This window comes from Talpa europaea (assembly GCF_964194135.1).
Source record: "Talpa europaea genome assembly, chromosome: 2".
NCBI lineage: Eukaryota > Metazoa > Chordata > Mammalia > Eulipotyphla > Talpidae > Talpa > Talpa europaea.
In genome coordinates, this window is record NC_140068.1 from 97843389 (window position 1) to 97870497 (window position 27109).

The 27109-nt window shown below is 40.3% G+C and overlaps 1 protein-coding gene across 1 annotated transcript in view; it reads left to right on the plus strand.

The window, feature by feature from the left end:
* LOC311187999 (DLA class II histocompatibility antigen, DR-1 beta chain-like) overlaps positions 1–24314 on the plus strand; it is a gene marked incomplete at both ends in the record, with an annotated part of 25361 nt that extends 1047 nt beyond the window's left edge. Inside the window, 4 exons of the mRNA XM_084259321.1 lie at positions 19209–19478; positions 22256–22537; positions 23225–23335; positions 24235–24314. Of these exons, the coding sequence (XP_084115447.1) occupies positions 19209–19478; positions 22256–22537; positions 23225–23335; positions 24235–24314 (743 nt within the window). The remainder of the gene's footprint in view (positions 1–19208; positions 19479–22255; positions 22538–23224; positions 23336–24234) is intronic.
* Positions 24315–27109: the final 2795 nt, after the last annotated feature.

The window sequence follows — 27109 nt, forward strand, 5'->3', positions numbered from 1 at the left end:
AGAAAGAAAGGAAGAAAAGAAAGAAAGGAAGAAAAGAAAGAAAGGAAGAAAGAAAGAAAGAAATAATCTCTTCTAGAAGATCCTGTGTTTTAGCCTCAATAGGATCTGTGATCCTGGTGCATTTCTCTAATATGTCAGGATGTATCAAGGGGTTTCTCACATTATCTCCTTTCTAATTCTCCCTGGACCCCATTGTTTGTAAACCAGATCCCAGTATTAGAGGTTCTCTGAAAGAAGCTGGGATTCCTGTTTCATCTTTTTTCCCTGTAGAAAGCACCTTAGATTTGAAGCAGATAGCCTTAGTAATTGTGATGATCCTGTAGGTCAGGAGCATCTAGGGGGTGTTCATTCTAACTTAAAACATCTTCTGAAGACCTCACACATGTTGGTGTTCATTATGAACCTTTTTTGAATCTTTCTATAATATTAATTTCTCTTACATCTCTCCATTCTCTGGCCTGCACCCACAGGAAAGAATTCAACCAGCAATGAATAAATTATATGAATTTTTTTTTTTTGTGGGACCCTCGCCGGCGGCCAGGGATTGAACCGGCACTGCAAAGGCTGCGGGCAGCCTCACAGCCCAGCGCTCAACCATTATGCCACTAGGCGAGGCCCTATGAAATTGTTTTTAAGCAAAAAATAGTAAAATATTACCAATATCGTTTGGTTCAAATTGTACACCCTGAGCATTGGTGCAGAGTGTTAAAGCTGTTTACATTCCATGGAACTGAAAGCCAATAGGTTAATCAAGGAACTCATTGATCTACTGATGTTGACCCTAAATTTCATAGTTTCATTCATCATGCTCTCTATTTTCATCAATTAGTCGTATTTGGTTACCTCTGCTTCCCATTCTTCCTTGTTCTTTTCCCAGTTATGTCATCATCGATATTGAAAATCCCCAAAGTTGGTATAGACCCTTAGTACTACAACAGATTCATGGAATGAAATGAATTTTTCCATTTTTCTTAAAATCACCTTCTTACCTGTGAAAGTTTCTTACAGCTAGTAGGAAAAGAAAGAGAAAAGTTGTCTCAGTTATTCAGATGAAGCAGAAGGGATTTAACATGCCATCAGATCTGAGCTCCCTGCTTTACAGGATCCCCACAGTGTTCAAACCCCGGAACCTTGAGCAATTCCAATAAACTGGGCCCTGTTCTAGGCTCAGAGAATTCTATGTGGATAAGATAGTACTTATTAAGCTATAGCTTAATAAATATTTAATGAAGGAAAATATTTGAGAAAATAGGTGCTCTGGAAAAAAAATGAGGTTTCTAGACATAACTGAATTTGCCTCATATCAGTGAAAGTGGTTTGGGAACTTTCCCTGAGAAAGTAACATTTTGTTGAGACAAGAAAGATGAGAAGAAGCCAGGCAGTCATATGAAGAGCTAAGGAGCAAGTATTCCAGAGAGAGAAAATAGGAGAAAGGCCAAAGCTGGGAAGATGTTTGTTGTGTTTAAGACACAGAAAAGAGGCTAAAGTGGCTGAAGAGTAGCAAATAGACTGGGCTTAGAGGAGGCTGGAGAGGAATTCACCTGAAGGTCATGGTATGAAATTTGAATTTTATTTAAATAAACATAATATAAGTATTGTAGTACTCATGTACTGTCATTCCTTTAGACTGAATGTCCTATCTATAAACACATGTTCTAATTATTTTGAGGTGATGTGATATTAAAATTTTCATTTTCTTAAAATAAGGAACAAAAAGTAACCCTGAAAGTTCTGTAATTTTATTATTATTATTTATTTTTTACATCATTGTTCATTTTTAAACAATATTTGCTTCCCCCATCCCCTAAGGTGTACTCCCTATAGAGTGAAAACTCAGTAATTTTAGATAACATGATTTTAGAGATTTAACAAATGTTTTTATTATACTCAGTAAAACTAAGTTTTATAAGGGATTTGGGTGACCATTTAAATAATGATAACTGGATTAGCCTTTCTGGAAAAGAACTCTCAAGAGAAGTTTAGGAATTAATATTAAAAAGCTAATTTATCTTTGCTGACATAGATCAAGTTAATTACTCATTTTCCATTGAGTACCAAAGCTTTCTTTTTAAGTAAATACCTAGAATAAAAGTACAAATGTCCAACATTGTAATTTTAGGCCACATAACTCATTTGAACACATTAACCTCCCAGAGGCAAAAGACACAAAGACAAATATAGTTACAGAGATTTCTTGATTTTCATTTAAAATTTTAGCCATATGTACTAATTTTAAGAAAAAGTTATTTTACCAACAATTGTGAAGACACTAAAAACTTTTTTATTTTTTAAATTTTTTTTACTTTTATACATTTTTTACATCATTCTTCATTTTTGCACAATGTATGCATTCTTTTTTAGTAATTTTATTTTTTATATTCCCCATACAATTACAACCCCCTTATTTTGACCCCAAGCCTTCCTTTCCCCACACCCCACCCGCCATTGAGTGTCTCTGGTTCATAGTTCTTTGTTGATTTTGATTTTCACTTTCTTATAGTTATTCATTTTCCTGGTCCCTTATTTAAGTTTTCTAGATTCCTGCTATGAGTGAGACCATCCGGTATTTTTCTTTTTCTTTTTGGCTTATTTCGCTGAGCATGATCCCTTCCAGCGCCATCCATGTTGCTGCAAATTGCATGTGTTTATCTTTTTTGAATGCTGAGTAATATTCCATGGTATATATGTACCACATCTTCTTGATCCAGTCATCTATTTTTGGGCATTTGGGCTGTTTCCAAAGCTTAGCTATTGTAAACAGTGCTGCTATAAACATAGGGGTGCAGGTGTTCTTTGGAATTGATGTTTCTGTGTCCTTTGGGTAAATACCTAGGAGTGGAATTGCTGGATCATATGGAAGCTCTATGTTTAGTAGGTCAAAAAATCTCCACACAGCTCTCCATAGTGGTTGGACCAGTTTTCACTCCCACCAACAGTGGAGGAGAGTTCCTTTTTCTCCACACCCTCGCCAATATTTGTTGTTGCTAGATTTTTTAATATGTGCCATTCTCACTGGTGTAAGATGGTATCTCATGGTAGTTTTGATTTGCATTTCCCTGACTACAAGTGATGTTGAACATTTTTTTCATATGCCTGTTGGCCATTTGCATTTCCTCTTCAGAGAAGTTTCTTTTTAGCTCTCTGCCCATTTTTTGACTGGATTATTTTCTTTGTTTTTGTTGAGTCTCATCAGCTCTTTGTAGATTTTTGTGATCAGTCAATTATCATTAGTGTTGTGTGCAAAAATGTTTTCCCAGTCGGTAGGGTTTCTCTTTGTTTTTGTTATTGTCTCTTTTGCTGTGCAGAAGCTCTTTAATTTGATGTAGTCCCAGCTGTTGATCTTTGCCTTCACTATCACTGCTTTGGGTGATGTGTCTGTAAAGATGTCTTTGATGTGCATATCACGTAGTTTTTGCCTATATTTCCTTCTATGTATTTTATGGTTTCAGGTCTTATGTTAAGTTCTTTAATCCATTTTGAGTTGGTTTTGGGTATGGTGTTAGTAGTAGTCAAGCTTCATTCTTTTGCCTGGAGTGACCCAGTTTTCCCAGCACCATTTATTGAACAGACTTTCTTTGCTCCAATGCATATTCTGTGCTCCTTTGTCAAAGATTAGTTGACCATAAATCTGTGGGTTTATTTCTGGATTTTCTATTTGATTCCATTGGTCTGTGTGTCTGTTCTTGTTCCAATACCATGCAGTTTTGATGATTATGGCTTTGTAGTATAGTTTGAAATCTGGGAGCACGATGCCTCCATTCCCTTCTTTTTTTCGTTTCAGGAGAGCTTTGGCTATTCGGGGGTTTTGGTGATTCCATATGAATTTCATCAATAATTGTTCTATTTCTTTGAATAATGACATTGAAAATATTATTGGAATAGCATTGAATGTGTATATTGCTTTTGGTAGGATGGCCATTTTAATAAAATTTGTTCTTCCAATCCATGAGCAGGGGATGTCTTTCCATTTTTTGTGTCTTCTTCTGTTTCTTTAAACAGTGTTTTATAGTTTTCTTTGTATAGATCCTTTACCTCTTTTGTAAGATTTATTCACAAGTATTTGATTTTTTTTGTTTCGATAATAAAAGGAATGTATTTTTTTTATTTCTTCTTCTTCAGATTTATTGTTTGTGTATAGGAAGGCTACAGACTTTTGCACATTGATTTTGTATCCTGCCACTTTAGTGAATTGATGATGAGTTGAATTAGTTTTTCTGTGGAATTTTTGGGGTTCTCTATGTATATTATCATATCATCTGCAAATAGTGGTAGTTTGACTTCTTCTTTTCCTACTTGGATTCCTTGTATGTCTTTCTCTTGTCATATTGCTCTGGCTAGGACTTCCAGTATTATATTGAAAAGCAGTGGTGAGTGTGGACATCCTTGTCTTGTTCCAGATCTTAATGGAAAAGCTTTCAGCTTTTTGCCATTGAGAATGATACTGGCTGTTGGCTTGTCATATATGGCCTTTATGATGTTGAGGTATGTTCCTTGTATCCCGAGAATTTCAAGAGCTTTTATCATGAATGGGTGTTGCACTTTGTTGAAAGCTTTCTCGGCATCTATTGATATTATCATATGGTTTTTATATTTCTTTTTGTTGATGTGTTGGATAACGTTGATTGATTTTCAGATGTTGAACCATCCTTGTGTCCCTGGAATGAATCCTACTTGGTCGTGGTGGATTATCTTATGGATACATTGTTGGATTCTGATAGCTAAAATTTTATTGAGGATTTTTGCATCAGTGTTCATTAGGGAGATTGGCCTGTAGTTTTCCTTTTTTGTGTTGTCCTTGTTCGGTTTTGGTATTAGTGTAATGTTGCCTTCATAGAACGTGTTTGGTATTGTCCCTTCCTTCTCAATTTTTTGGAAGAGTTTGTGAAGGATAGTCACTAATTCGTCTCTGAATGTTTGGTAGAATTCATTTGTAAATCCATCAGGTCCTGGGCTTTTGTTTTTGGGGAGGTTTTTGATTACCATTTCAATTTCGCTAGTTGTAATTGGTCTGTTTAGGTGTTCTATTTCTTCTTTATCTAGCTTTGGGTGATTGTAGAGTTCTAGGAATTCGTGCATCTCCTCTAGATTGTTGAACTTGTTTCCATATAACTGTTCATAGTAGTTACTGATTATTCTTTTGATTTCTGCTGTGTCCATTGTGATTTTTCCTCTTTCATTTATGATCCTGTTTATTTGTGCTTTCTCCTTTTTTCCCTTTGTGAGCCTGGCTAGGGGTTTAGTCTATTTTATTTATTATTTCGAAGAACCAGCTCTTGGTTTCATTGATCTTTTGGATTGTTTTTTTAGTTTCAATTTCATTTATTTCTGCTTTGGTTTTTATTATTTCTTTTCTTCTACTGGTTTTTGGGTGTTTTTTTTTTTGTTGTTGTTCTTTTTCTAGATCTTTGAGCTTCGCAATTAGGTTGTTTCTTTGAGTTCTTTCTTGTTTTTTGATGTGAGCTTCTATTGCTATATACTTTCTTCTTATTACTGCTTTTGCTGCATCCCATACATTTAGGAAATTGATGTCCTCCTTGTCATTCATTTTAAAGAATATTTTCATTTCTTCTTTGATCTCCTTGTTAGTCCAGTGGTCTTCCCATTGTGTGGTTTTCAATCTCCATGAGGCAGGAGAGTTCCTTGCCTTCTTTTTATGGTTTATTTCTAGTTTGATGCATTCATGGTCAGAAAAGATGGTTGGTATGAAATCAATCTTGGTGTATCTGTTGATGTTTGTCTTGTGTCCCAGTATGTGACCGATCCTGGAGAAAGATCCGTGTGCACTTGAGAAAAATGTGTACTCAGATTTTTTTGGGTTTAGTGTTCTATAGATGTCTGTAAGCCTAATTGCTCTAGATCCTTATTTAGAGCTTTAGTGTCTTTACTTATTTTTTGTCTTGTTGATCTATTCATTGTTGATAGTGGTGCGTTGAAGTCTCCCATTACGTATGTGTTTTCTCTGATGTCTGTTTTCAAAGATGACAATAGTTTGATATATTTTGGTGCTCCTTTGTTTGGTGAATATATGTTAATGAGTGTTATTTCTTCTTGAAGTATTGTCCCCTTGATCATAATGTAGTGACCACTGGGGTCTCTTTTTACCCTTTTGAGTTTGAAATCTGTTTTATCTGATATAAGTGCAGCTGTTCCTGCTTTCTTTTTTGGTCCATTTGCTAGTAGGATTGTTTTCCATCCTTTAACTTTGAGTCTATTTTTATCTTTTGTAGCTAAATGTGTTTCCTGGAGACTGAAAAAGGCTGGGTTTTGTTTCTTAATCCAGCCTGTGACTTTGTGTCTTTTTATTGAAGAGTTTAGCCCATTTATATTTAGAGTTAATATTGATATGTTAGCATCTGTATTTGCATTGTGTTTGTCTTTGATTTTATTTATTTATTCTTTTAATAACTTTTTTTTTTTGCCTTCTTTCGTTGTTATTCGTCCCTCTGTGGTTCTGGCTTTAGGACTCCTTGTAGTATTTTTTGGAGTTGGGGTTTAGTCGTAATGAAATTCCAGAGTTTCTGTTTTTCTGGGAAGGTCCTTATTCTTTCTTCATAGAGGAAGGAGGGCTTTGCGGGATAGAGTGTTCTTGGTTGGCATTTGTTTTCTTCGAGTCTGTTGACTATGTCCCTTCACTCTCTCCTTGCCCTTAGTGTTTCTTCGGAGAAGTCTGATGTCAGCCTGATTGGTTTTCCTTTGAATGTTATCTGTTTCTTCCCTCTTGTCAGCTTCATTATATTTTCCTTGTCTTGGATTCTTGGGAGCTTTACTATTATGTGTCTTGCTGTATTTTTCCTTTCGTCATGGAAGTTTGGTGTTCTTCTTGCTTCTTGTATATCAATTTTCAGCTCCTTCTTCACGTTTGGGAAGTTCTCTTCAATTATTTCCTTGAATATTTTTCTCTGTTCCTACATCTCTCTCCTCTCCTTCTGGGATTCCTATAACTCTTATATTTCCTTTCTTCATGGAGTCAGGTAGTTCCCAAAGTCTTTCTTCAGTCTTTTTCCTTCATACTTCTCTTTCCTTTTCTGTTTTTGTTCTTTTTATTTCTGTGTCTTCAAGAGTACTTATTCGTTCTTCCATTTCATCTATTCTGCTTTCATTGCTTTTCCCAGAGTTCTTTAGCTCCTCCATTAATTCTTTGATCTCCTGCATTTCTTTTACTTCCCTCTTTAGGGACTCAATTTCATTCTTCTGATCATTGATTATTTTTCCCTTATCATTGTTTTCCTTTATGACTTCTGTCAGTTTTCTAATCATGGCAATTTTAAATTCTCTTTCTGACGGCTCAGAAGTTCTTCCAATTTACTGTCATTGCAATCTGGTGGGTGTTTTTCTTTTTGTGGTTTGCCTCTTTCCTGAGGATTTGCTGAGTTCCTTGTAGTTTTTCTACTCCCTACTGCCTGTTTTCTAATTTGTCTTATGCCTTGGACAGTGTGTTGCTGGTACGGGCCGGCATCTTTTTGGTGTGCTCTTTGTTCGGTTAGGGAACTGGCAGTCTAAATAAGTCAAATACTGTTATGTCAGAAGTCTAATGAGGCAGTGGTACTTTGAGTATGTTAATTGTCGATGTCCGAGAATATTTCTTCCTTCTGTGTTTAATTACAAAGGTGTGTTTTGAAATCCCACAAACTTCCCTGGAGGTGGGGCAGCTGGATTGCACTCTGCGTTCCAAATCACTGGATCCCTCTCGGGTTTCCAACTTTTTGCCAGGTGGGACCAGGCTTGTGGGGGCCTTGAGTTCACCTCTGACTGCACAGGGAACCTTTTCCCCCTGGTTCCACAGGGAGCCTTCTGCCAGTTTCAAGCAGTCTTTATTGAAGAAAGGTCCCTGTTCTAAAGTGGCTATGCGGAGATGCACTCTCCTGCACGCCCGGTCTGCCCAGGCGGTGGGTGCCCGTTCCCCTCTGGGCTCAGACTGCTGGCCAGAAGGGGCCTGGCATTGGTGAACTTCCTAGCTCACCTCTGGCTCCTCCGGGAGCCTACTGCTGGTTTCAAGCAGTATTTACTGAAGAAAGGTCCCTGTTCTAAAATGGTGATGCGGGTCGCACTCCCCTGCCCGCCCGGTCTGCCCCAGTGGTGGGTGCCCGCTCCCCTCTGGGCTCGGACTGCTGGCCAGAAGGGTCCTTGTGTGGGCGAACTTCCCAGCTTACCTCTGGCTTCTCCACGAGCCTTCTGCAGGTTTCAAGCAGTCTTTACTGAAGAAAGGTCCCTGTTCTAAAATGGTGATGCGGGGTCGCACTCCCCTGCTCAAGACACTAAGAACTTTTGTTAATTTAATTTTCAAGCAGTTTTTAATTCCTACTGAAAAGAAACTTTTTTAACTTTTCATTTTTAAGAATGATAATTTTTGGCTTTAAACTGAGGCAGAAGATTTACATGGGTTCCAAAAGTCCTTGTTTTTTACTTGTTCTCCTTGAGACCAAAGGCATTTTCAAGACAAAAGAACACCTTATTTATGGACCACGAGGAAGACAGAAGAGATAGATTAAGATCTTATATTGTAGTGTGCCTGTTTTTAGACTCATAAAAAATCTGAGGTTTCAAATTTAGCTCACAGAAAGCTGTGTTTTTACTGCATAGTTTGAAGTAATTTAGGAGTTTTTTGTTGTTTGTTGTTAACTGAGTCTGGAAGTGATCTTTTTAAGACTAAGACAATACAGGGAAATAGAATTCTTTTACCCATGAACAGTATCTTAAGGTGGACAAAAGGAGACTCCAGTTCTCACCACAGATGAAAGGCAGTGGAGACAAATCAATTATTTTAACATTGGAGTAAAGATTTAGGCAGTAATGACACTGGACAATAAGGAGCACCCAAACTGGTGAAGGACAGTGTCCAATTTAATGTTCACTGTCTGAGTTCTTCCCCTGCGCACAACTGCAAGACCAGTTAGGTTCAGAGTACCACAACAACAGGATTTGTTTAACAAACAAGGGAAAACAGAGTCACTGCAGCCACTGGCGGCCAGTTCCTGCACCCCAAAGCAGTGCCCAGCGTTTTGAAGTCCTAAACAAAAGGTGTCTAAGCAGCATCTTCCAGTCAGTGATGGCCTAGAGCACATCCTAACAGCCAGATTATAGGCCAGGATCCAAAGACAGCAGGAGACACAGCAGGAGATGCTACCAGAGCTGCAGATATGCCCCAGCACAGCATCAGACAAGCAACACTCAAAACAGCAGCTGCAGCGGGCAAACTACCCAACACAAAGCCACACTCACACAGCTCAATGAGGCACCAGGCTCCAGGTCTTCGCCTTCTCTGCCAGGCTGTAACAGCAGCAAAACCGGGCACAGTTGGAGCTGCTTGGCTACCTGCAAAGCCTCTCAATGTTTTTCTTCTGAAGTTGGCTATTGGAAGCCTCTCCGCGTCCTTCAGAGGCCCACAAACTTCTGGAAGATCATCCTGGGGGGATGGAAGGGCTGACCCTGGAATGGCTGAAGATCTGAAAAAGCTGAAATCTCCAAAAAGCTGAAAATCCCAGGGGTCTGCTTCTGTAGTCCCTTATATTTCCTGTGAGAATCTCCAGCCCCACTGATCCTTTGTCTGTATTTTACCTGGTACTATCCACCCTTACCAGCATTCCCCTCCAGGGGCGCCACTGTAACAGCCTTTGTTTTCAGCTCCTGGTTACAGTTATTTGTTGAGAACAAGGGAGGCCCCTCCTCACCCCCACCCGCTTTCCCCCCCTCACCACTCCACATTAGTCAATTGTAGTGGCTCTCTTATTTTAGTTTCCATTATTTTACCTTTTGCCTTGGTTGTGGCAAAAGAGGTTTAGTTGGAGAACAGCATTGTAATTGATACTTTTTTTCTGGACCAGGACTTTTTATTTTTTAGTTTGTAGGCTGGCCAAGCAGTGGTAAAAAAGATCAGGCACTGGCTTTTTTTTTTTTTTTTTTGAGGAATTGAAGATTGAAAGAGTTCCAGTTTTTGAGGATGGAGTTTTTGAGGTAGTGGAGGGTTTATTTTTTATTGGGAAGAGAATGACAGAAAAAGCATCCTCTTTTGATCTGCAGCAATGAGGATTCCTTTTTGGATCTCAGGCTTGTGGAGGGTAGGTCATTTGTACCACACTTTGAAGGAAAGGGTCTGGAAGGATTAATCGTCCTTAACTATGTCACTGACTCTTGTCCTGTGCCTAGTTTTTTTTTTCTTGTATCTGGACATGCCTGTGGGCAGGGTGAATTTGTCAGAGTCAGTGGAAGGAGAGTTGTTTTTTAGATTTTTGAAAAATGTTTATGGTTAGTGAACAGAGGACTAGGGAAGCCAAGGAGGGAGCCAAGGGGCCAGTCCAAATGGGTTTAATAATCTCATGAGAGGGGCAGAAGGGGCCAGAAAGTCTGGAAGGAAAAGAGCAAAATCAAACTCAAAATCAAAGCTGCCATTTTTAACCTCCCCATGAGTCTCTCACCCACATCTATTTCAACCAGTCCAAGGTCAAGAAGCAAGTGCAGCTTCTTCTGCTCCATTTCTCTGTGCTCCATGTGCCTCCTCCAGGTCTCTTGCTCTCCTCCCTTCTCCTTCCTTTTCCAGGGTTCTCTTCAGCTTCTTTTCCTCCCTGCTCAGCTTCACCTTTCCTTGAATGGGGCAGGGAACCTGGAGCCTCCCCCTTTCAGAGGACCACCCTGTTACACTGGTATTTTGGGGGAGTCTTATTGAAGACTCACAGACTGTAGAAATGAAAACAGAGGATAGAAGGTGGGATTTTCACTCACCCTTCTGAGAAAAAACCGCGCCCCCCCCCCCTTTCTGAGTTTTCAGAGATTTGAGTTCCATACAAATCACCAGATGGGGTTCTTGAGCTCCCTGAAAACTAATCAGACTGGTTTTGCAGAGAAAGAAACTAGAACACTCAGTCATAGGGCAGGATGAGGAAAGGAAAGAGGGAAAAATGAAAAGGGGCTTCCAAGGAAAAAGAAGACTGTTTTCCTCCCTGTTGAGCTTAAGGTGGTCCTTAAGGTCTCCAAGAAGCCTTGTGCCAGTTCTAGGAAGTGGTCCATTGCCACCCACCTCAGTTGCCTCAGGGATTGCTCTCAGTCCACCAGAGAACAGAGGGAGAAGATGTAGGGAAGAAAGAGACAGAGACAGATAAGTGAAATTGAGCCACAGTCAGGGCACCAGATGGATCAGAGACAGAATTGGTCCAGAGACAGAGCAGGATGCCAGTGGACTCTCAGTTATCGCCACAGAAAGGAATTCAATTGGAGACCTGCCAAAGACCTGCCTCGGCAAAATGTCGTGTCAGGGGTTCCTGAAAGGATGAGACGACCTAGGTGACACGTTAAGGGCTGAAGGGAATGGAATGAGGCAGACATGCACTCTTCTTTTTGGCACAAGTATCTCCTACGGAGGGGCTCAGCAGGTTCTTTATTTATATATTTTTAGCAAGCCCTGAGATTACATTACCATGTGCATAGAAACAAAGCAGAAACAATCAGTGCATCCCTTAGACTTTTTGTTGCTATGTGCCTTCCGCAAGAAGGCAACCTTCAAGGTTAATAGATCGAAAACTAAGCCTTACACTAAAACTTATTATTTCAGTTAAACAGTTTCCTAAAACAGTTGATAGCATTTCAACTCCTATCAGCTAAAGCCCAAGCATCAAAAGACTCCTCTATTCATACGGCCTTTAGCCGGAGACCAATTGTTTCTCAGCTATCAGAACTTTTTCTACCTACAAACTCCTTAACACAATTAACTTCATTTAAAAGCTTTCCTAAGAAACTTCTAAAAAAGCAAAAGAAGGACTTACTATAATTGTTGTGCTGGATTGCTTGTCAGGCATGTACAATAAATTGTCTCCCATTGTCAAGTGGGCCAAATTGTTTAATAACTAATTTCTAAACAGACAATTTTCTGTGCCATTTACTTACGGTATGCTGATACATATAATTTATTGCCTAATGTACTTTCTGAGAAATTTTTGTCTTTTTATGACCAAGAACAAAAAACAAAGGGATGTTAAATCTTCAGCCCCACATTGTGAGGCACAAGGAATCTTCAGCCCCACGGCATGAGGTCCTTTAGCTTCGGCCCCACGGTGTAAGTCCCTTTTTCTTAGCTGCTTGCCAGTGTCTTATCTGGCTGGGGCAGCAAGGCCCCCTGCAGGAGAGACCAGAGTTTGGCAGAAAAGCAAGAGATTTATTGGCAGGTAAAGAGAAGGACAGGAAGGCAATCTGAGCAGAGTGTGATCCCTAAGGAGCTGCCACTAAGGAGGCAAGAAGCAGGTATATACATAGGTATAGTGGACAAGGAGTGGAGGAATTTCAGACCTTTAGTGTCTCTGTGTTGTGTCTCTTGTTGATGGATGAGGCCCAATGAGTCTCCTATGTTACTGGTCTGTTTTCTAGAAGCAGACCAGTAACATTGTTTTGATACTGTCTTGGTGTTCTGAACATTGACTTTTTATTCCAACCAATTGTTCCTCGGGTAGTTTAATAAATAAATGAACTTGGGACACCTGACCTTGACTGACTGCCTATACTCATTTCTTAACTTCCTCACTCACTGTGAAGCTCTTGAAGGGTTTAGAGGAGAGTCCATTTATATTTATTAAAAAAAAATTCTAAACACAATGTGGAAATTGGATTATTAGGATTCACAAGTGGTGAGGGGGGACCACTGAGGAGCATGCAGGGAAGACATATTGTGGCTTCATTTTAGGTGGTATGACAAAGACAATAGCAAAAATAAATTGAATATATTTTTGATATTGTATGACTTGTCAATGAATTAAATAGGCAAGGGAATAGAAAATTAGGGTTATTTCTAAGTTTTTTGTCTAAATAACTTGAATAAACTTGATAGTGCTATTTGTTGAGATAGGGAATATGTGGATGGAAATAAATTGAAGTGGGTGGTTAAGAGTAAATTTTTGTTTGTTAAGTTTGAAATGTTTTTTCAATGTTGATGAAAATAGTCACAATCTCAGTTGAATATGAGACTAGAGTTCAGAGGGAAGCCAAAGCTAGTGGTATATACATTGGTGTCATTGACATGTGTATTATGTTAAATTCCAGGGAAGTAGAGGGCATGTAGAGAAAGAGTGTGTATAAGACAAGAAGAGTGCAAGGGTCAAAGCCAGACGATTTAGGGCCAATCACCAAAGAGGACTGGGAAGGGATGCCTGCGATGTTGAGGAAAAACAGGGAGTATGATGCATGGAAGTGAAGGAAAATAGATTTTTTTCAGGGAGGAGAGAATATCCATGTGAGATGATTATCACTAAATGGTGAGTGAAGTGAGAACTGGACAGATAAGGGAGAACTGTACAGTATTGAGTTTGTTAGACTTGACATATAACATAGAAACTGGATTGGATGATTTTTTTAAAGATTGATTTATTTATGCATACAAGAACTGTGGTACAGGCCAGAGGTATGTGTGTGTGTGTGGGGGGGGGGGAAGTGAGAGGATTTACCAGAGACAAAGTGGGGAACAGAACAGGCAGATTGTGAAATACACTGCTGAGGGGAGCAGTGGGCGAGTCAGGATTGGTCTGCTGTGCCATGTGGGTAGGTCCCTGGCCGGGGATCAAACTCGTGCTACAATGGCTGAGGACAGCTTCAGAGATTGTGTTTTAATCCCTTGTACCACCAGGGAGGCCCTGGATTGGACGATTTGAAGAGAACAGGAGCTGCAGAAGTGAAGGATAGATTACAGACGACTCTTTGGAGTAGCTGACACCAGGGTAAGACTGTTCCCTGGGATGGGGGCATCAGCTGGATTTAAAGTATAAGAATAAATGAGCCTGAAGAAAAGTTGGGAAGAATTGAGAAGAAGGGATGTTTAATCATCAGCAAGGAAGCACTAGAGAGCCCTTGTGTGTAGAGGTTACAGCTTATTTAAAAAAGCTACCAATTTATTATATATAGTCAATGTTTTTCAGTGATCTAGAACACACCAGTTATTGCCCTAGGTGATCAGGATGGAGTGATGACCAAAACAGATGAGCTCTCTATCAGCATGAAGAGTCATAGTAATCTGTAGTTACTATATACCAGGCCTCCATATTTCAGTATGCAATTCTCATAGCTATCTTATCATATAAAAACATGTATATCTATGGAATGTAAAATTTGAAGAGTTTAAGTAATTTACCTAGTGTCATATATTTATTGCTTACATCTAGGTTTTGTGGTCCAAATCTGAGTATACGGACAGTCCCTCCTATGTCAGCATGTTCCTTTTGTGGTAGGTTCATGTATGCTCCATTATTGTGCAGTAATGTTTCTGCCCTAATGTGTTTGAAATGATAATTAGTGATAAAATTAACAAAAGACAATTTCCACATCATGAAGAAGATATTATTTACTTTTTTCCCCCCAAATCTTTATTTATTTATATAAGAACCAGGGTATGGGCCAGACATGCGGGAGGGTGAGAGGATTCACCAGAGACAGAGCGGGGAACAGAACATGCAGACTGATGAAATACACTGCTGAGGGGAGTAGTGGGAGTGACAGGAACAGTCTGCCATGCCATGTGGGACCCACCCTGGCTGGCCGAGATCAAACCAGCACTGCAGAAGCTGCGGACAGCTTCACAGTGTGGCACTCAAGCGCCTGCTCCACCAGGGGAGGCCCAGATATTATTTACTTTTAGTAGTTAAGGAATGAAAGCTCTTGTGAGCTTACATTCACAGGAGCTATAAACACTAAAAATGGTAATATATGTATTGAGTACTTATTACATGATCAGCACTAGGAAGATTAAATTTTCACACAATAGTATTTCTGTGAGAAATATGCCATCAGTAAATTCATTTTAGAGAAAAATAAGATTCATAGGCATTAGCAACTCACCCAAATGGAAGGAACTAGTGTTTAAATTCAGATTTTCTGACTCTAGAGCTTGAACTTCTAACCACCATTAGTACTTAGTGTTTTAACTGAGTCTGAATTATTGCTAATGTTTCTGATGTTCAAATAACAGTGTGTGTATTATGGTTGGGAGGGATGTAAGGACCAACAGTTTCAATAAATAAGGGAAATGCTCATTTTGTATTTATTATTTGAAAAGTTTTCATGTGGCTTCACCTTGTGTTGATTATTATGGGCATGTATTGATTAATGCAAAAAAAAAAAAGCCCAAAAATAGATGACTGGATCAAGAAGATGTGGTATATATACACAATGGAATATTACTCAACAATCAAAAAAGATAAACTCATGCAATTTGCAGCAACATGGATGGAACTGGAAGGGATTATGCTCAGCAAAATAAGCCAGAAAGAAAAAGAAAAATACTGCATGGTCTCGCTCATAGCGGGCATTTAGAAAACCTAAATAAGGGACCAGGAAAAAGACTAATTATAATAAAGTAAAAATCAAAATCAACAAGCAACTATAAACCAGAGACACACTACAGTGGGGGGCAGGGAGAGATTAGGGTCAAAATAAGAGGGGTGGAAATTGTATGGGGACTGTAACCAAGATGAAAATGCATACATTGTGCAAAAATGAAAAATGATGTAAAAATATATAAAATGAAATAAAACAAAAAAATGTATTAGAGAATATCTTAAATATTACTTTACCCCGAGATTGTGGTAGCAAGTTCTGCAAGGGTTGCCGAATAAAACACAGGATGTCCAATTAAGCCTGAATTAAATGAACAAAATCCAGATTAACTGGGCATCCTATATTTTTATTTGCTAAATCTGGGAACATTAAGTTGGGCACATGGACAAGAACTAACTGGTGTTAATTAATTAACTTCATAAAAAGTGCTAATTATACAAGCCACATTGAAGAATAACTTCACACATTTTAATTTTTTAACTATCCCATGTGTCAAGAATATACTTAGAGAACTTGTGACTATGAAATAGAACTGGTCTGATCCAGAGTGCACTTCTCTATGCCATCATTTCTAATTGGAGGTCTCTACTGAGAAGTCTGGGAACCCACTCATTTTTGTAAAATGTGTTTATGAAAATACCATTTTCTTAGTTTCTTCCTTTCTAAGGGGATTTGACTACAGGAATGAGAGGTCTTCATCTGGCCAAGACTGATAATTTGATGACTAGTGGTATTACTGGGAATAGGAGACAAAGTTTGAAAATCAACTGCTTGGGACAGTGAATAGGAATAAAATAAAATGTCTCTGTGTGTAGTGGACCAGTAGCAAAGAAATTAAGAAAGGAGATGAGAGTCTCCCTGGTGGTGCAGGGGTTAAAGACAGCAATATCAAGCCATCACCAGCAATTGCAGCACAAGTTTGATCTCTGGCTGGCCAGGGAGAAACCCACATGGTGCAGCAGACCTCTTCTGTCTTGCCCACTGCTCTCCTCAGCAGTGTATTTCAGTACATCTGCCTGTTCTGCTCCCCACTCTCTCTGGTGAATCCTCTCACCCTCACACCTCTGGCTTACACTCCACTTCTTGTATGCATAGATAAATCTTTTTTTTTTTTTTTAAAGAAAGGAGATGATATGAAAGATAAATGATATGATTTGGTAATTGGTTGGCAAGGCAAACCAATTTAGTTCTCTGGGAAAATAGCACTCTGCTGGAACCTAACATATTCCTAAAAAATACAAAACTCATGTAAGACCAAGATTTTCAAAACATACCTTGACAAAAATTTTAATGTTTTAAAATTTTAATGTTCAGCTGCTGCACAATTATTAGTGATTTTTTGTTGTTGTTGCTACAGATTTTTCAGATCAGCAGAGTTCACTCAGTGACAATTCACCACTCCTTTCCACAGTCCCTGACTCCTAGAACATTTGGCAGTACCTGGAGTCATTTTTGGTTGTTACAATGGAGGTTTCTTCTGACATACAGTGGGTAGAGGCCAGGGATATTGGTGGACAGACATCTTCCAATATCAAGAACAGCCCTTCTCCCTCCCCACCTCACTGCCAACCACAAAGATTTATCTGGTCCAAAATGTCAACAGTGTTGAGGTTGAAACAGTGGTTTACACTATTGCTTGTAACAATTCTAGACTCACACTTTGTATATAAACTCTCTAATTCGATATTCATGGTTTATTTTACCTTGTTTCATGACAAAAAAAAACTGTACAGTTGTACAGATTTACCACTTTCTTATTGAATATAATCAACTCAAGTTCAAAATACTCATTTTTATTTTTTGCCTTATGTAATGTTTTTAAAATTTTCATGAGCTCTTGGTTGCCACATCTTGTTGTGGCAGTTGTTAACTTCCAACAACTCTCCTTTATAAATTATCAGTGGTGATGACTGCCACAAGCATTTTTCAATAAAATACTTCAAATTTCTGCCTTAATTCTACTTTCTACACTATTGATATCAGATACATCCATTTATTCATCTCACTTTTTTTCATTTTTTTTTAGAGGCATTTTTATTTATTTATTTATTTGTTTGTTTTTGTTCATACAAGCACTGGGTACAGTCAGAAGCACGGGAGGGTGAGAGAATTCACCAGAGCCAGAGCGGGGAGCAGAGCAGGCAGAAGGACCGAAGTACACTGCTGAGGGGAGCAGCGGGCGGCAGGAGAGGTCTGCGCGCCATATGGGACCCTCCTCCGGTGGCCGGGGAGCAGCCGGGGATCGAACCGGTGTCACAGAGGCCATGGGCAGCTTCGCAACCCAGCGCTCAACCGCTGCGCCACCGGGGAGGCCCTATTCATCTCACTTTTAAACAGAGTGATTCTTTCTTTTTATACTTTCACAGTTTACTAAAATATAGATAAAATATGAATTTATATGACATGTATATGTAAATACATGTATAAATGTTATATTTGCATACATTGAAAACACAGAGGCACATAAAACTTACAAGAGCTCTGAGACTTGTGATTGTTTACCTTATTAGATCAGATTTGCTGAATATATTTTAAAAATTTGATTTTTAAAAATCTGATTTTTAAAAATCTGATTTCTGAACTTTCTGGATTTAGAAATGCAGTAAAGGAATTATAGTCTGTATTGTGATTATGGATTTAATCTCCTTAAATTTGTCACTGGTTTCCCATTACACATCTATAAAGTCAACACTCTACCATCACCTAAAACTTTTAAATACCTGGACCTTGGGATTTCTCTGCCTAATTTTTCCTTCTTTTTCCCTCACTCTGCTTCAGCGGACTGTTTTGTTCTGGTTTACTGAAGGTCGTCAGGTCTATCAAGTGTTTCCTCGGGGTATGACCTTTACCTGAAACATGCTGTAGGGGCAGGACGGGCACTGAGCAGGTTTTCTATGCTCCCGCAGATGGGTAAAGGAGAGTCCTGGAGCCCTTGGTGGATTTCTCAGGCTTTCATTGAGCTGTTACACATAGTTCAGCAACCAGGTACGGGGCAGGCAGGGGTGCCAGGGGCCTCCAGGCCCCCAACTAGTCTTCACTCTGGGCTTCTCTGACCTTTCTCTCCTTCTCTCAGGCTTCTTCTCCTGCTGCTCCTTCTCGTGGTGACGATCTCATTGCTCCTCCCATGGCCCATAAATGTAAACAAGTCGCTTAGCAACAATGTTACTACTGCAGGTGCCCCATCAGGCAGGGCCATCCTAACGATGGGAGGGCAGAAAAGCCTGAAAACCATTTACCCTACACAGGCCTTCCTTCCCCTCTTCCCCAATGTACACACACTTACCCTCCCTCTGGCGCACGTCCACTGACTACCAGGTCACATCTTGAATGTCTCCCTTAGGGACCAGTTCTCTGACACGTTAAGATGAGTGATCACACGTTTACTCTATTTTGAAATTCAGACTTTCCTTTGGACATTTCTCACCCCCATCTGTGTGCTGGGTTTTGTCATCACTTGCACTGAACTTTGAGCTCCGCCAGGGGAGGAGACGTGCATGTTTTTCTCTCCTCTGGACTGGCAGCGGGCAGCACAAGCCCGGCCGAGGTCAGCCCTAACCGGGTGTTTGCGAGGTGAGGGGGCTTCTTTCATGGGGCCCCGGAGCCCCGGGGTGGGAGCAGAGTCGGTGGGGGCGCCTGCAGGAGGTGTGGGGAGGAGGTGGGGTCTTGCCCAGCTCCTGGCGCGGACACTGGGTGAGATCCCGAGGCTCACACTGGATTTCCTCCGCAGGGGGAGGCCTCCCAGGCCAAGCAGATGAAGGGTGAACCCCTGGGGTACAGGTAGTGGGGGTGTGGGTGGAGCCAGCCAGGGGTCCAGTACCGAAGGAAACCCAACCCTTTCATTGGTGGCGCCTCCTCAGTCTCCTTCCAGGAGGCGACCCCGTAACCTGGTTATTTCTGCTCCACAGCGCATTACTTGGAGTACCTTAAATCCGAGTGTCATTTCTCCAACGGGACGCAGCGGGTGCGGCTTGTGGCCAGATGGATCTCTAATCAGGAGGAGAACGTGCGCTTCGACAGTGACGTGGGGAATTTCATCGCTGTCACCGAGCTGGGGCAGCCGGACGCCGAGTCCTGGAACTCACAGAAGGAGTTCCTGGAGCAGACGCGGGCCGCGGTGGACACGCTGTGCAGACCCAACTACAGGAGCATTGAGAGCTTCGCAGTGCAGCGGCGAGGTGAGCAAGGCCGGTGGGCTGCTGGGGTGTGTGTGTGTGTGTGTGTGTGTGTGTCAGAGACTGCGAGGACTGTGAGAGAGAGGGAATGAGAGAGAACGAGGGAGACACTGTCCGTGTTGGGTTGTGGGGTGTCAGTGTGTAGTGAGGGGTGCACTGTTAGGTGTGCAGGAGCAGAGGATGTGGGGGGGCTGGGATCTGAGGAGGCGAGTGTGGTGGGGTGTGGACGGTGCAGAAGAGAGGGCCTCGGGTGGGCACAGGGAGAGGTCAAGTGGGACATAATGGAGGTGTCAGTGCAAGCGCTGGAGATGGAGAAACCTTGATTGGGTGGGGGGTTAGATACAGAGAAAAGGAACGTGAAAGTGTCCGTAGTTGGAGTGAGGGTTTAGGGAGGTGAGGAATGTAAAATAATTCAGAACTCTTGATGAGGCTCTTCACAGGTTGTTGTCCCACCCCCTCTTTAATCCTGAAGCCACTGAAATAGTGGGCATGTGTTTGTGTGCATAAGCATTTCATTGAGGAAAAAAAAAAGTCTCACACTAATTTTTTTGGGGGGGGGGCAATCTCTGATGCACCTTTAATCTTAGAGGCTTCTTTTGGGTCTAAAATTGCTTATATTTTCTTAGTGTATTCACATAGTTGAAGTGATTATGAAATCAGGGTTTTCAGTTATAATTGTTACTTAGAATACTGATGTGACTATTTGTACAATGTTAATAGTATTTAAATAGTTACATATTATTTGTTTATATTTGTGACAATTTATTGCATATTATTCCCACCTTAGATATTCTCAACATTGACCAATACCATTGAAAAATATGTCTGTTATATTTCTTTGATTTCGAAGTCTCCTGAACATTTTTCACATATTTTTGTTTCATTGTTACTGCTCTAAGAATCATCTATTATTTCTGGGGTCCTTGTGTTTTTCTCAGTGATTTTATAGAAAATGCAATGATTAACATTTTACTTATAGGTGATTCAGCACTTTGTCTAACCTGTGTCTTTTTTTATTCTATTTATTATTATAGAAATGTAAACATTTTTTATTAAATGGAATATAATGCAAAATTGCTATCATAATTTACCACCAATCTTAAATCTACCATTGTCATATAGTAAAATTGTTTTTCCCTCAGGGTTTTCATTCCTTTTCTAAAATCATAGTTTTTGACCATGGTAATGTCAGGGATTGCCTTGGGCACTAATCACACATATTAAGGGGTCCCATATCCTACCCTGACTCAAATGTCAGCTTGAAAAGAGAAACAGTTGTAAAATTTTCACAACTCCAATAATAGAGATGCTTGTTTTGCAAAGGAGAGGTATTGAACTGTAGAATGTATCATAATATTTTAGTTTTTGCATCAATTTTTTTATTTGTCATTTATTTACAAAACTATGTAAGTTTGGGAGTATATAGTTTCATATTCAACATGTGTTCACTTGCTTTCCATCAAAGCTCTAGGGCCAGTACACCATCAGCTTACCCCTCTGCATCCTCCTTCCTCCCACCCATAGTTTTCACAGAGTCTGACAGTTACTTTTGTTGTGTTTTGCCGGTTTGTTTTCTTTGGTTATTTACATTCTACAGATGAGAGAATCCATCAGTAATTGCTTTTCACTTTCTGACTTATTTCACTTAGCATAATCACTTAATGAACTATCCATTTTGTCCCAAAGTCACTATTTCATCTTTTAAATATATGAGTAATCCATTAAATGTATTTCCCGCAATTTCTTTAACCAGTTGTCTGTCAAAGGGCATTTAGGTTGATTCTCTGTCTGGGCTATGGTGGATAATGCTGCAATGATCATAAGAGTGCATTTATCTTTTACATTATTTTCATATTCTTTGGGTAAATACCTAGAGGTGGTATTATTGTGTCTTGTGATAATTCCATTTCTAATTATTTGAGGACTCTGCACACCAGTTTACATCCTCACCAATAGTGGCTGAGTGTTCCTTTTTCACTATACTCTTGCCAATAGTGACTACCATCATCCTTTCAGGATGATGGATTCATGTTGTTCTTGTCATTCAACTCATAGAGTATAAGACTCACTTTTGTCTACTAAAGCTTCCCAGGGTAAAACCATTTCTGTGGCATTGTAAAGTTGGAGTATAGCATTCCCAAGATTTCACACTTTGCATACCTGTGTATCCTGCTGCTTTTCCTCAGCTCATCCCACTGCTTTAAATCATATTTTCTTTCCCAGTTAACAAGGGCAATAAATAGTTCACTTACATAGAAGACTAAGTTCTGGCCTAAGTTTTATATATTTTAGGTCCACATAATTCTCATATAATCTTAAGAACTTATATATACTAATCCTGAGTTCCTTTTTACATTTCCCTTCATAAAGAAGAAAACTGAGGCACAGAAGAATTTAAAATCTCTCCCAGGATCCATCAGTAAGAGACAATGTGGATTTGAACCCACGCAGCCTGGATACAAGAATCATGCTATTGATTAATGCACCCAATGCTTTACAATGGTTTATAAACACTCAAATTCAACAATGACTTACTGTTTCATGCTACGAAAAAAACTTACAGCATTTCCTCAGCATCTGTCAAATCCCGTGGGCCCTGCTCTAAGGTTAAAGTTAAGCCTCTTGGAATTAATTTCTATTGGGCCATATGGTCAGCTTTGAGGGAGGGCCACCTGAGACCCTGAGACAGGACCTTAGACTAGTGCTTGGGGGCAGAAAGGCACCAACGAAGCCTTCTTATTTCATCATTCTCACTTATTTCCTCCACATTTCTCTCCTAGTTGAGCCCACAGTGACTGTGTATCCTTCAAAGAACCCATCCCTGCAGCACCACAGCCTCCTGGTCTGCTCTGTGAATGGGTTCTATCCAGGCCACATTGAAGTCAGGTGGCTCCGGAATGGCCAGGAGGAGACGGCTGGGATCGTCTCCACAGGCCCGATCCAGAATGGAGACTGGACCTTCCAGACCCTGGTGATTCTTGAAACTGTTCCTCAGAGTGGAGAGGTCTACACCTGCCACGTGGAGCACCCAAGCCTAACCAGCCCTATCACAGTGGAGTGGAGTGAGAGTCTTTTTGATCTGAAAAATTCGTTATCCACCTTGGCGGGGATTTGGCTTATCCTTCCTTGAGTCTCAGGTTTCTCCTGTGCCCACACCATATTTTCATTTTTTCTGACTTCTTTTCTCCTTCAGCACAGGTTTTTGGGTGTAACCCTGTGATAATTTCTGCAAATACCTGTCCTCCCAGTGGAGGCAGTTAGTTAAGCCTGACAAGCAGAAAAGTTTATATTCCCGTGATGTCACAGATCCTGGTCACCTGTTTGCCCTGGACACTAATCTTGCCTTGGCTGGACCTGTACTTCTAGAATGATTGCTTCTGGGTGGTTCTTTGTGATCTGAGAAGAGAAGCCTCTTTCATAATGTAGGGACATTCCTAATATAAGGGAAGTTGTATAGTCTTTTATTGACTCTGTCCCCCTTAACAAGCTATTCAACTTCATTGAATCTCAGGTTCCTCATTCATCAGATGTTGAAGTGCTGCCTACATCAAGGCTGTGATAGTTAAATGAGTTCAATGCTTGAACCTTGTGCTATGCAGTGTGATTTTTAAATCTCTTTTCCAGAAAAGTTCATTTATTCCAGTCCTTTGAAGGCAGTTATCACCTTTTCTCAGAGCTCTCAATCTCAAATGTGTATTAGAAAAGTTGGATATGGGGCAAAAATCACTAAAACTAGCTTCTTTCCTCAGGGGCACAGTCTGAATCTGCACGGAGCAAGATGCTGAGTGGAGCTGGGGCCTTTGTTCTGGGTCTTCTCTTCCTTGGGGTGGGGCTGTTCATCCACTTCAGGAATCCCAAAGGTAAGGAGCCTAGTCATAGCTGAGAGTCCTCTTCGAGTTGTGGGAGAAAAGGATGACTTACTCAGTTTAATTTTCTGTACACTAGCAGGCCTGTTTTTCCTCAACTGACCTCAAATTTCCTGAAAATTCAGAAATCAACAGGTCATGATTAACATGTTTAAACATAAGAGGTTATGACCTATAGAAGCAGGGAAAGGATTAGCATTCACAGAGACCTCAGGGTGAGATCGTGGGACAAATACAAATTTGTGGGAAGTATTTCTAAGGCTGATGAAAATATAGTGAATTTATATAGACACATCATGGGTCCCTTGCTTTCAGTTTATACTTTCTTCTCTGGCCTGTCGTTATGTGATGGGGGTTGTAATGTTAGAAAAATCTCAGGTTGTTGGTCAGGGCCTGGGAGCATTGTATGTGGGGACAGACTTGTTTCTAATTCTTTTAAGTATATATATCATCCCTTCTCTTTCCCGGGATACTCTGGACTTCAGCCAACAGGTAATGCTTTTTAATGCTCTTTTAGAGACATATTCAATTTCCATAGAATTGATGGTAGAAAGTGACAAGACAGAAATAATGGGAAATACTTTGGATCTAACTGTTGACCTGGCCAGTTTCCACTCAAGTTTCTTCTTGCTATTTAATTAATTAAGCCTGCACTGCAAAATAACTTTGGTTCAAGGTGACAAAAGAATTTCCTCTTTCTTACTGCAGTGTTATAACCTGAGGCCATGAGAGAGGAAAGGAAGCTGCTGGTAGAGTAGGTGTGGAAACAAAACTCTCCTTTCTTTTGCAGGACTACTGAGCTGATGCCCAAGTAGTGACCCTCAAGGAATAGCCTCTGCCCCAGTATCATCTTCACAGCATGAAAAGTCCTCCTGCTGGCTTTTATTCCACAGAGAGAGTCCCTTCTCAGGATGTGGTCTGCTTCTGGTTCAGTGACCTCGCAGAAAATGCCCACCCTCAACTCTGCCCTTGACCTGGAAGTCTCCAGTGCTATTGATTGAAATATCTCATAATCATTCTTGCCCAGTTCCCTTTGTATTGAACCCTATGCCCTCTTATGCAAATGAACTCACCTTCTGCCACTATCTCTTTATGTTGCATTATTTTCCTCAACTAAACATGAAATCATCTGCTTTATGCAGCTACAAGGACGGGAAGTAGAGAAAAATGAAGGATTATATCATAAGACAGTAATAGTTTTCATTTATATCCCTGAATTTTGACCACATGTGAATCAAGGGTATTTCCTTGCTTCTGTGGATTTTCTGTGGGTAGTTATTAAAGATTCTAAGCACCAGTTCTAACATGTGGGCGTTTTTCCACATCATCAAGCAATTCTCTGGCACCTTCTGGAAGTCTTATAATTCAGCTTCATTTTAACACTATCTAACTGGAGATAGGTCATGTCACACAGATTAAGGGCTCAGCATCGCTAGACTAACCCCTACCACCTGTTCAGAATAGAAAAGGGCCCTCACACATACCCCCAGAGGAACACAATTGCATTTCTGCCACCCTGAGTTCTGCTGGAGCTATTGCCTCATTTAAAGGATGAGCAAAGTTCTGCCAGGTCCAGGAAGGCTGTGAAGAGTTTTTTACCTGTAGTTTAATCACTTGAAAAGTGGAAGGGAGGGAGTAGTTCCATTTAGTCTGAGTGTCTGGGGGAGTAATGGGAGCAAGGTATGTGTAATTAAGAAATTAAAAAAAAAAACATAAAAACCCTACTGCTTTACTGCTGCTCAGGGCATCTCTCCTGCTTTCTGAGACTGTCTAACCTCCTCTCACAGTGTTCCGTTTTATGGTTTCCCAATAAACTTTTTTTTTTTCTTGAAAGACACTAAGGACACTCTGGTGTTGTGTTCCTTAAAATCCTCACTTTGCAGATGCCTAGAATAATTTTCAAAAATTGCTATATCTACCAAGCTGTGTTTTCTTGTCACAAGGGGCATGCTGATGATCACAACAGCTGAAATGGAAAGAAATTGGCCCAAATTAGCTCTTGGACAGAGTGACTGAAATAATCTAGAGATGACATTTGCTTCATTAAAGAAAATTTGTTAAAAATAAAGTTGAGGAGGGGACCTCCCCTGGTGGCGCAGCGGTTTAGCTGGGCTGCGAGGCTGCGAGGCTGCCAGGCTGCCGCAGACTCTGCAGTGCCGGTTCATTCCCCTGCCACCGGCGAGGGTCCCACAAAAAAAATAAAGTTGAGGAATCACTCTAGTTAAATGTAATACTTTTATATAGCTGTAGTAATCAAAACTGATTGGTGTTGTGGAGAGATGGACACATAGATTGATGGAACAGGGTAGAGAATTGAGAAACAGATCAATACCTCTTACTTTTGACAAGGTGCAAAGCAAGTGGATGGAGAATAAATAGTCTTTTCAAACAGTGATGCTGGAGCGAATGGCTACCCATAAGCAAAAAAGAAAAATAAGCAAAAAAGAAAACATAGAAATAAAAGAAAGAAAATAGTTCAATCCTCATATTTTACACCAAAATTCACTCAAAATAGATTGTAAATTTCAATGTAAAATATAAAAATTTTAGAGGAGGAAATCTTTGGGACCTATGACTTAGTGAAGAGTTCTTAGTCATGACACCAAATATATAATTCATAAAAGAAATACATCAATGTCAAATTTACAAACTTTATAAAATTTGAAACTTTTGTTTGGCAAAATATCCTAAGAGACTGAAATGATAAAGTACACAGAGAGAAAATGTTGCATGCTCCCAAATGTCACAAAGGACATGTATTTGGAATATAGACCAACTCTCAAAATTCTGCAAAATACTCTCAAAATTCTCTCAAAATACCTAATTTTAGGCAGAAGACTTGGAGACATTTTACTGAAAAACATATGCTGATGGCAATATGCATTCTGAATGATGTTCAACATCACTACCCAGTAAGGAAATGCAAATTAGGAACATGCTGATAAAGGTCTGTTGGGAGAGACCCTGTACAGCGAGCCGAAGGGCCTTATCCTGAGTCCCAAAGGTCTGTGAAAACACATGCGTCTTGGAGGAAAACCTTTGAGTGACCGGGTCCGGTGTTGAGTGCCCGGAATGTGACCTGCGTGGAGTCAGGCCTCTAAGTCTCCACAGTCTTAGAATAACAAGAAATAATGAGCGATATTCCCATGCTCTAGATGGGGGGGCAATAAGATTGTGTATAAAACTTGACCACCTGAAGTCCAGAAGCTGGGAGTAAACAGTTATCAGTAGCAAAGCAGAATAATTAATCACTTAAGATGTCATTGTGTGATATGCTTTGACGTTATGCTTAATTCACTCTGAAACAGTATATAATGGGCACTAAGAAAATAAAGATTCACTGCATGCTGGACATGTAAGTCCCCCATGTCTGATTTCCTTCACCACGCGTCCCAGGTCCAGGACTCACTAGAAGTCCACAGAGGTCTTCCTGGTGGCCTACAGGTTAAGTCTCAGCGCTATCACCACTACCACTGCTACAGCCTGAGTTCTATTCCTGGCCAGGGAGCTAACCCACATATGGCGCAGCAGACCTCTTCTGTCTTGCCTGCTGTTCCCCTCAACAGTGTATTTCAGTAAATCCACCTGATCCACGCCCCACTCTGTCTCTAGTGAACCCTCTCACCTGCACCACTGGCCTACACCCCAGCTTTTCTATGCAAAAAAAAACCCAAAACAAAACAAACATGCTGATACATCACATTCCTACGAATACTAGCACGCACATATAAGACAATCAAAATATAAAATACTGATATGCAAAATGTT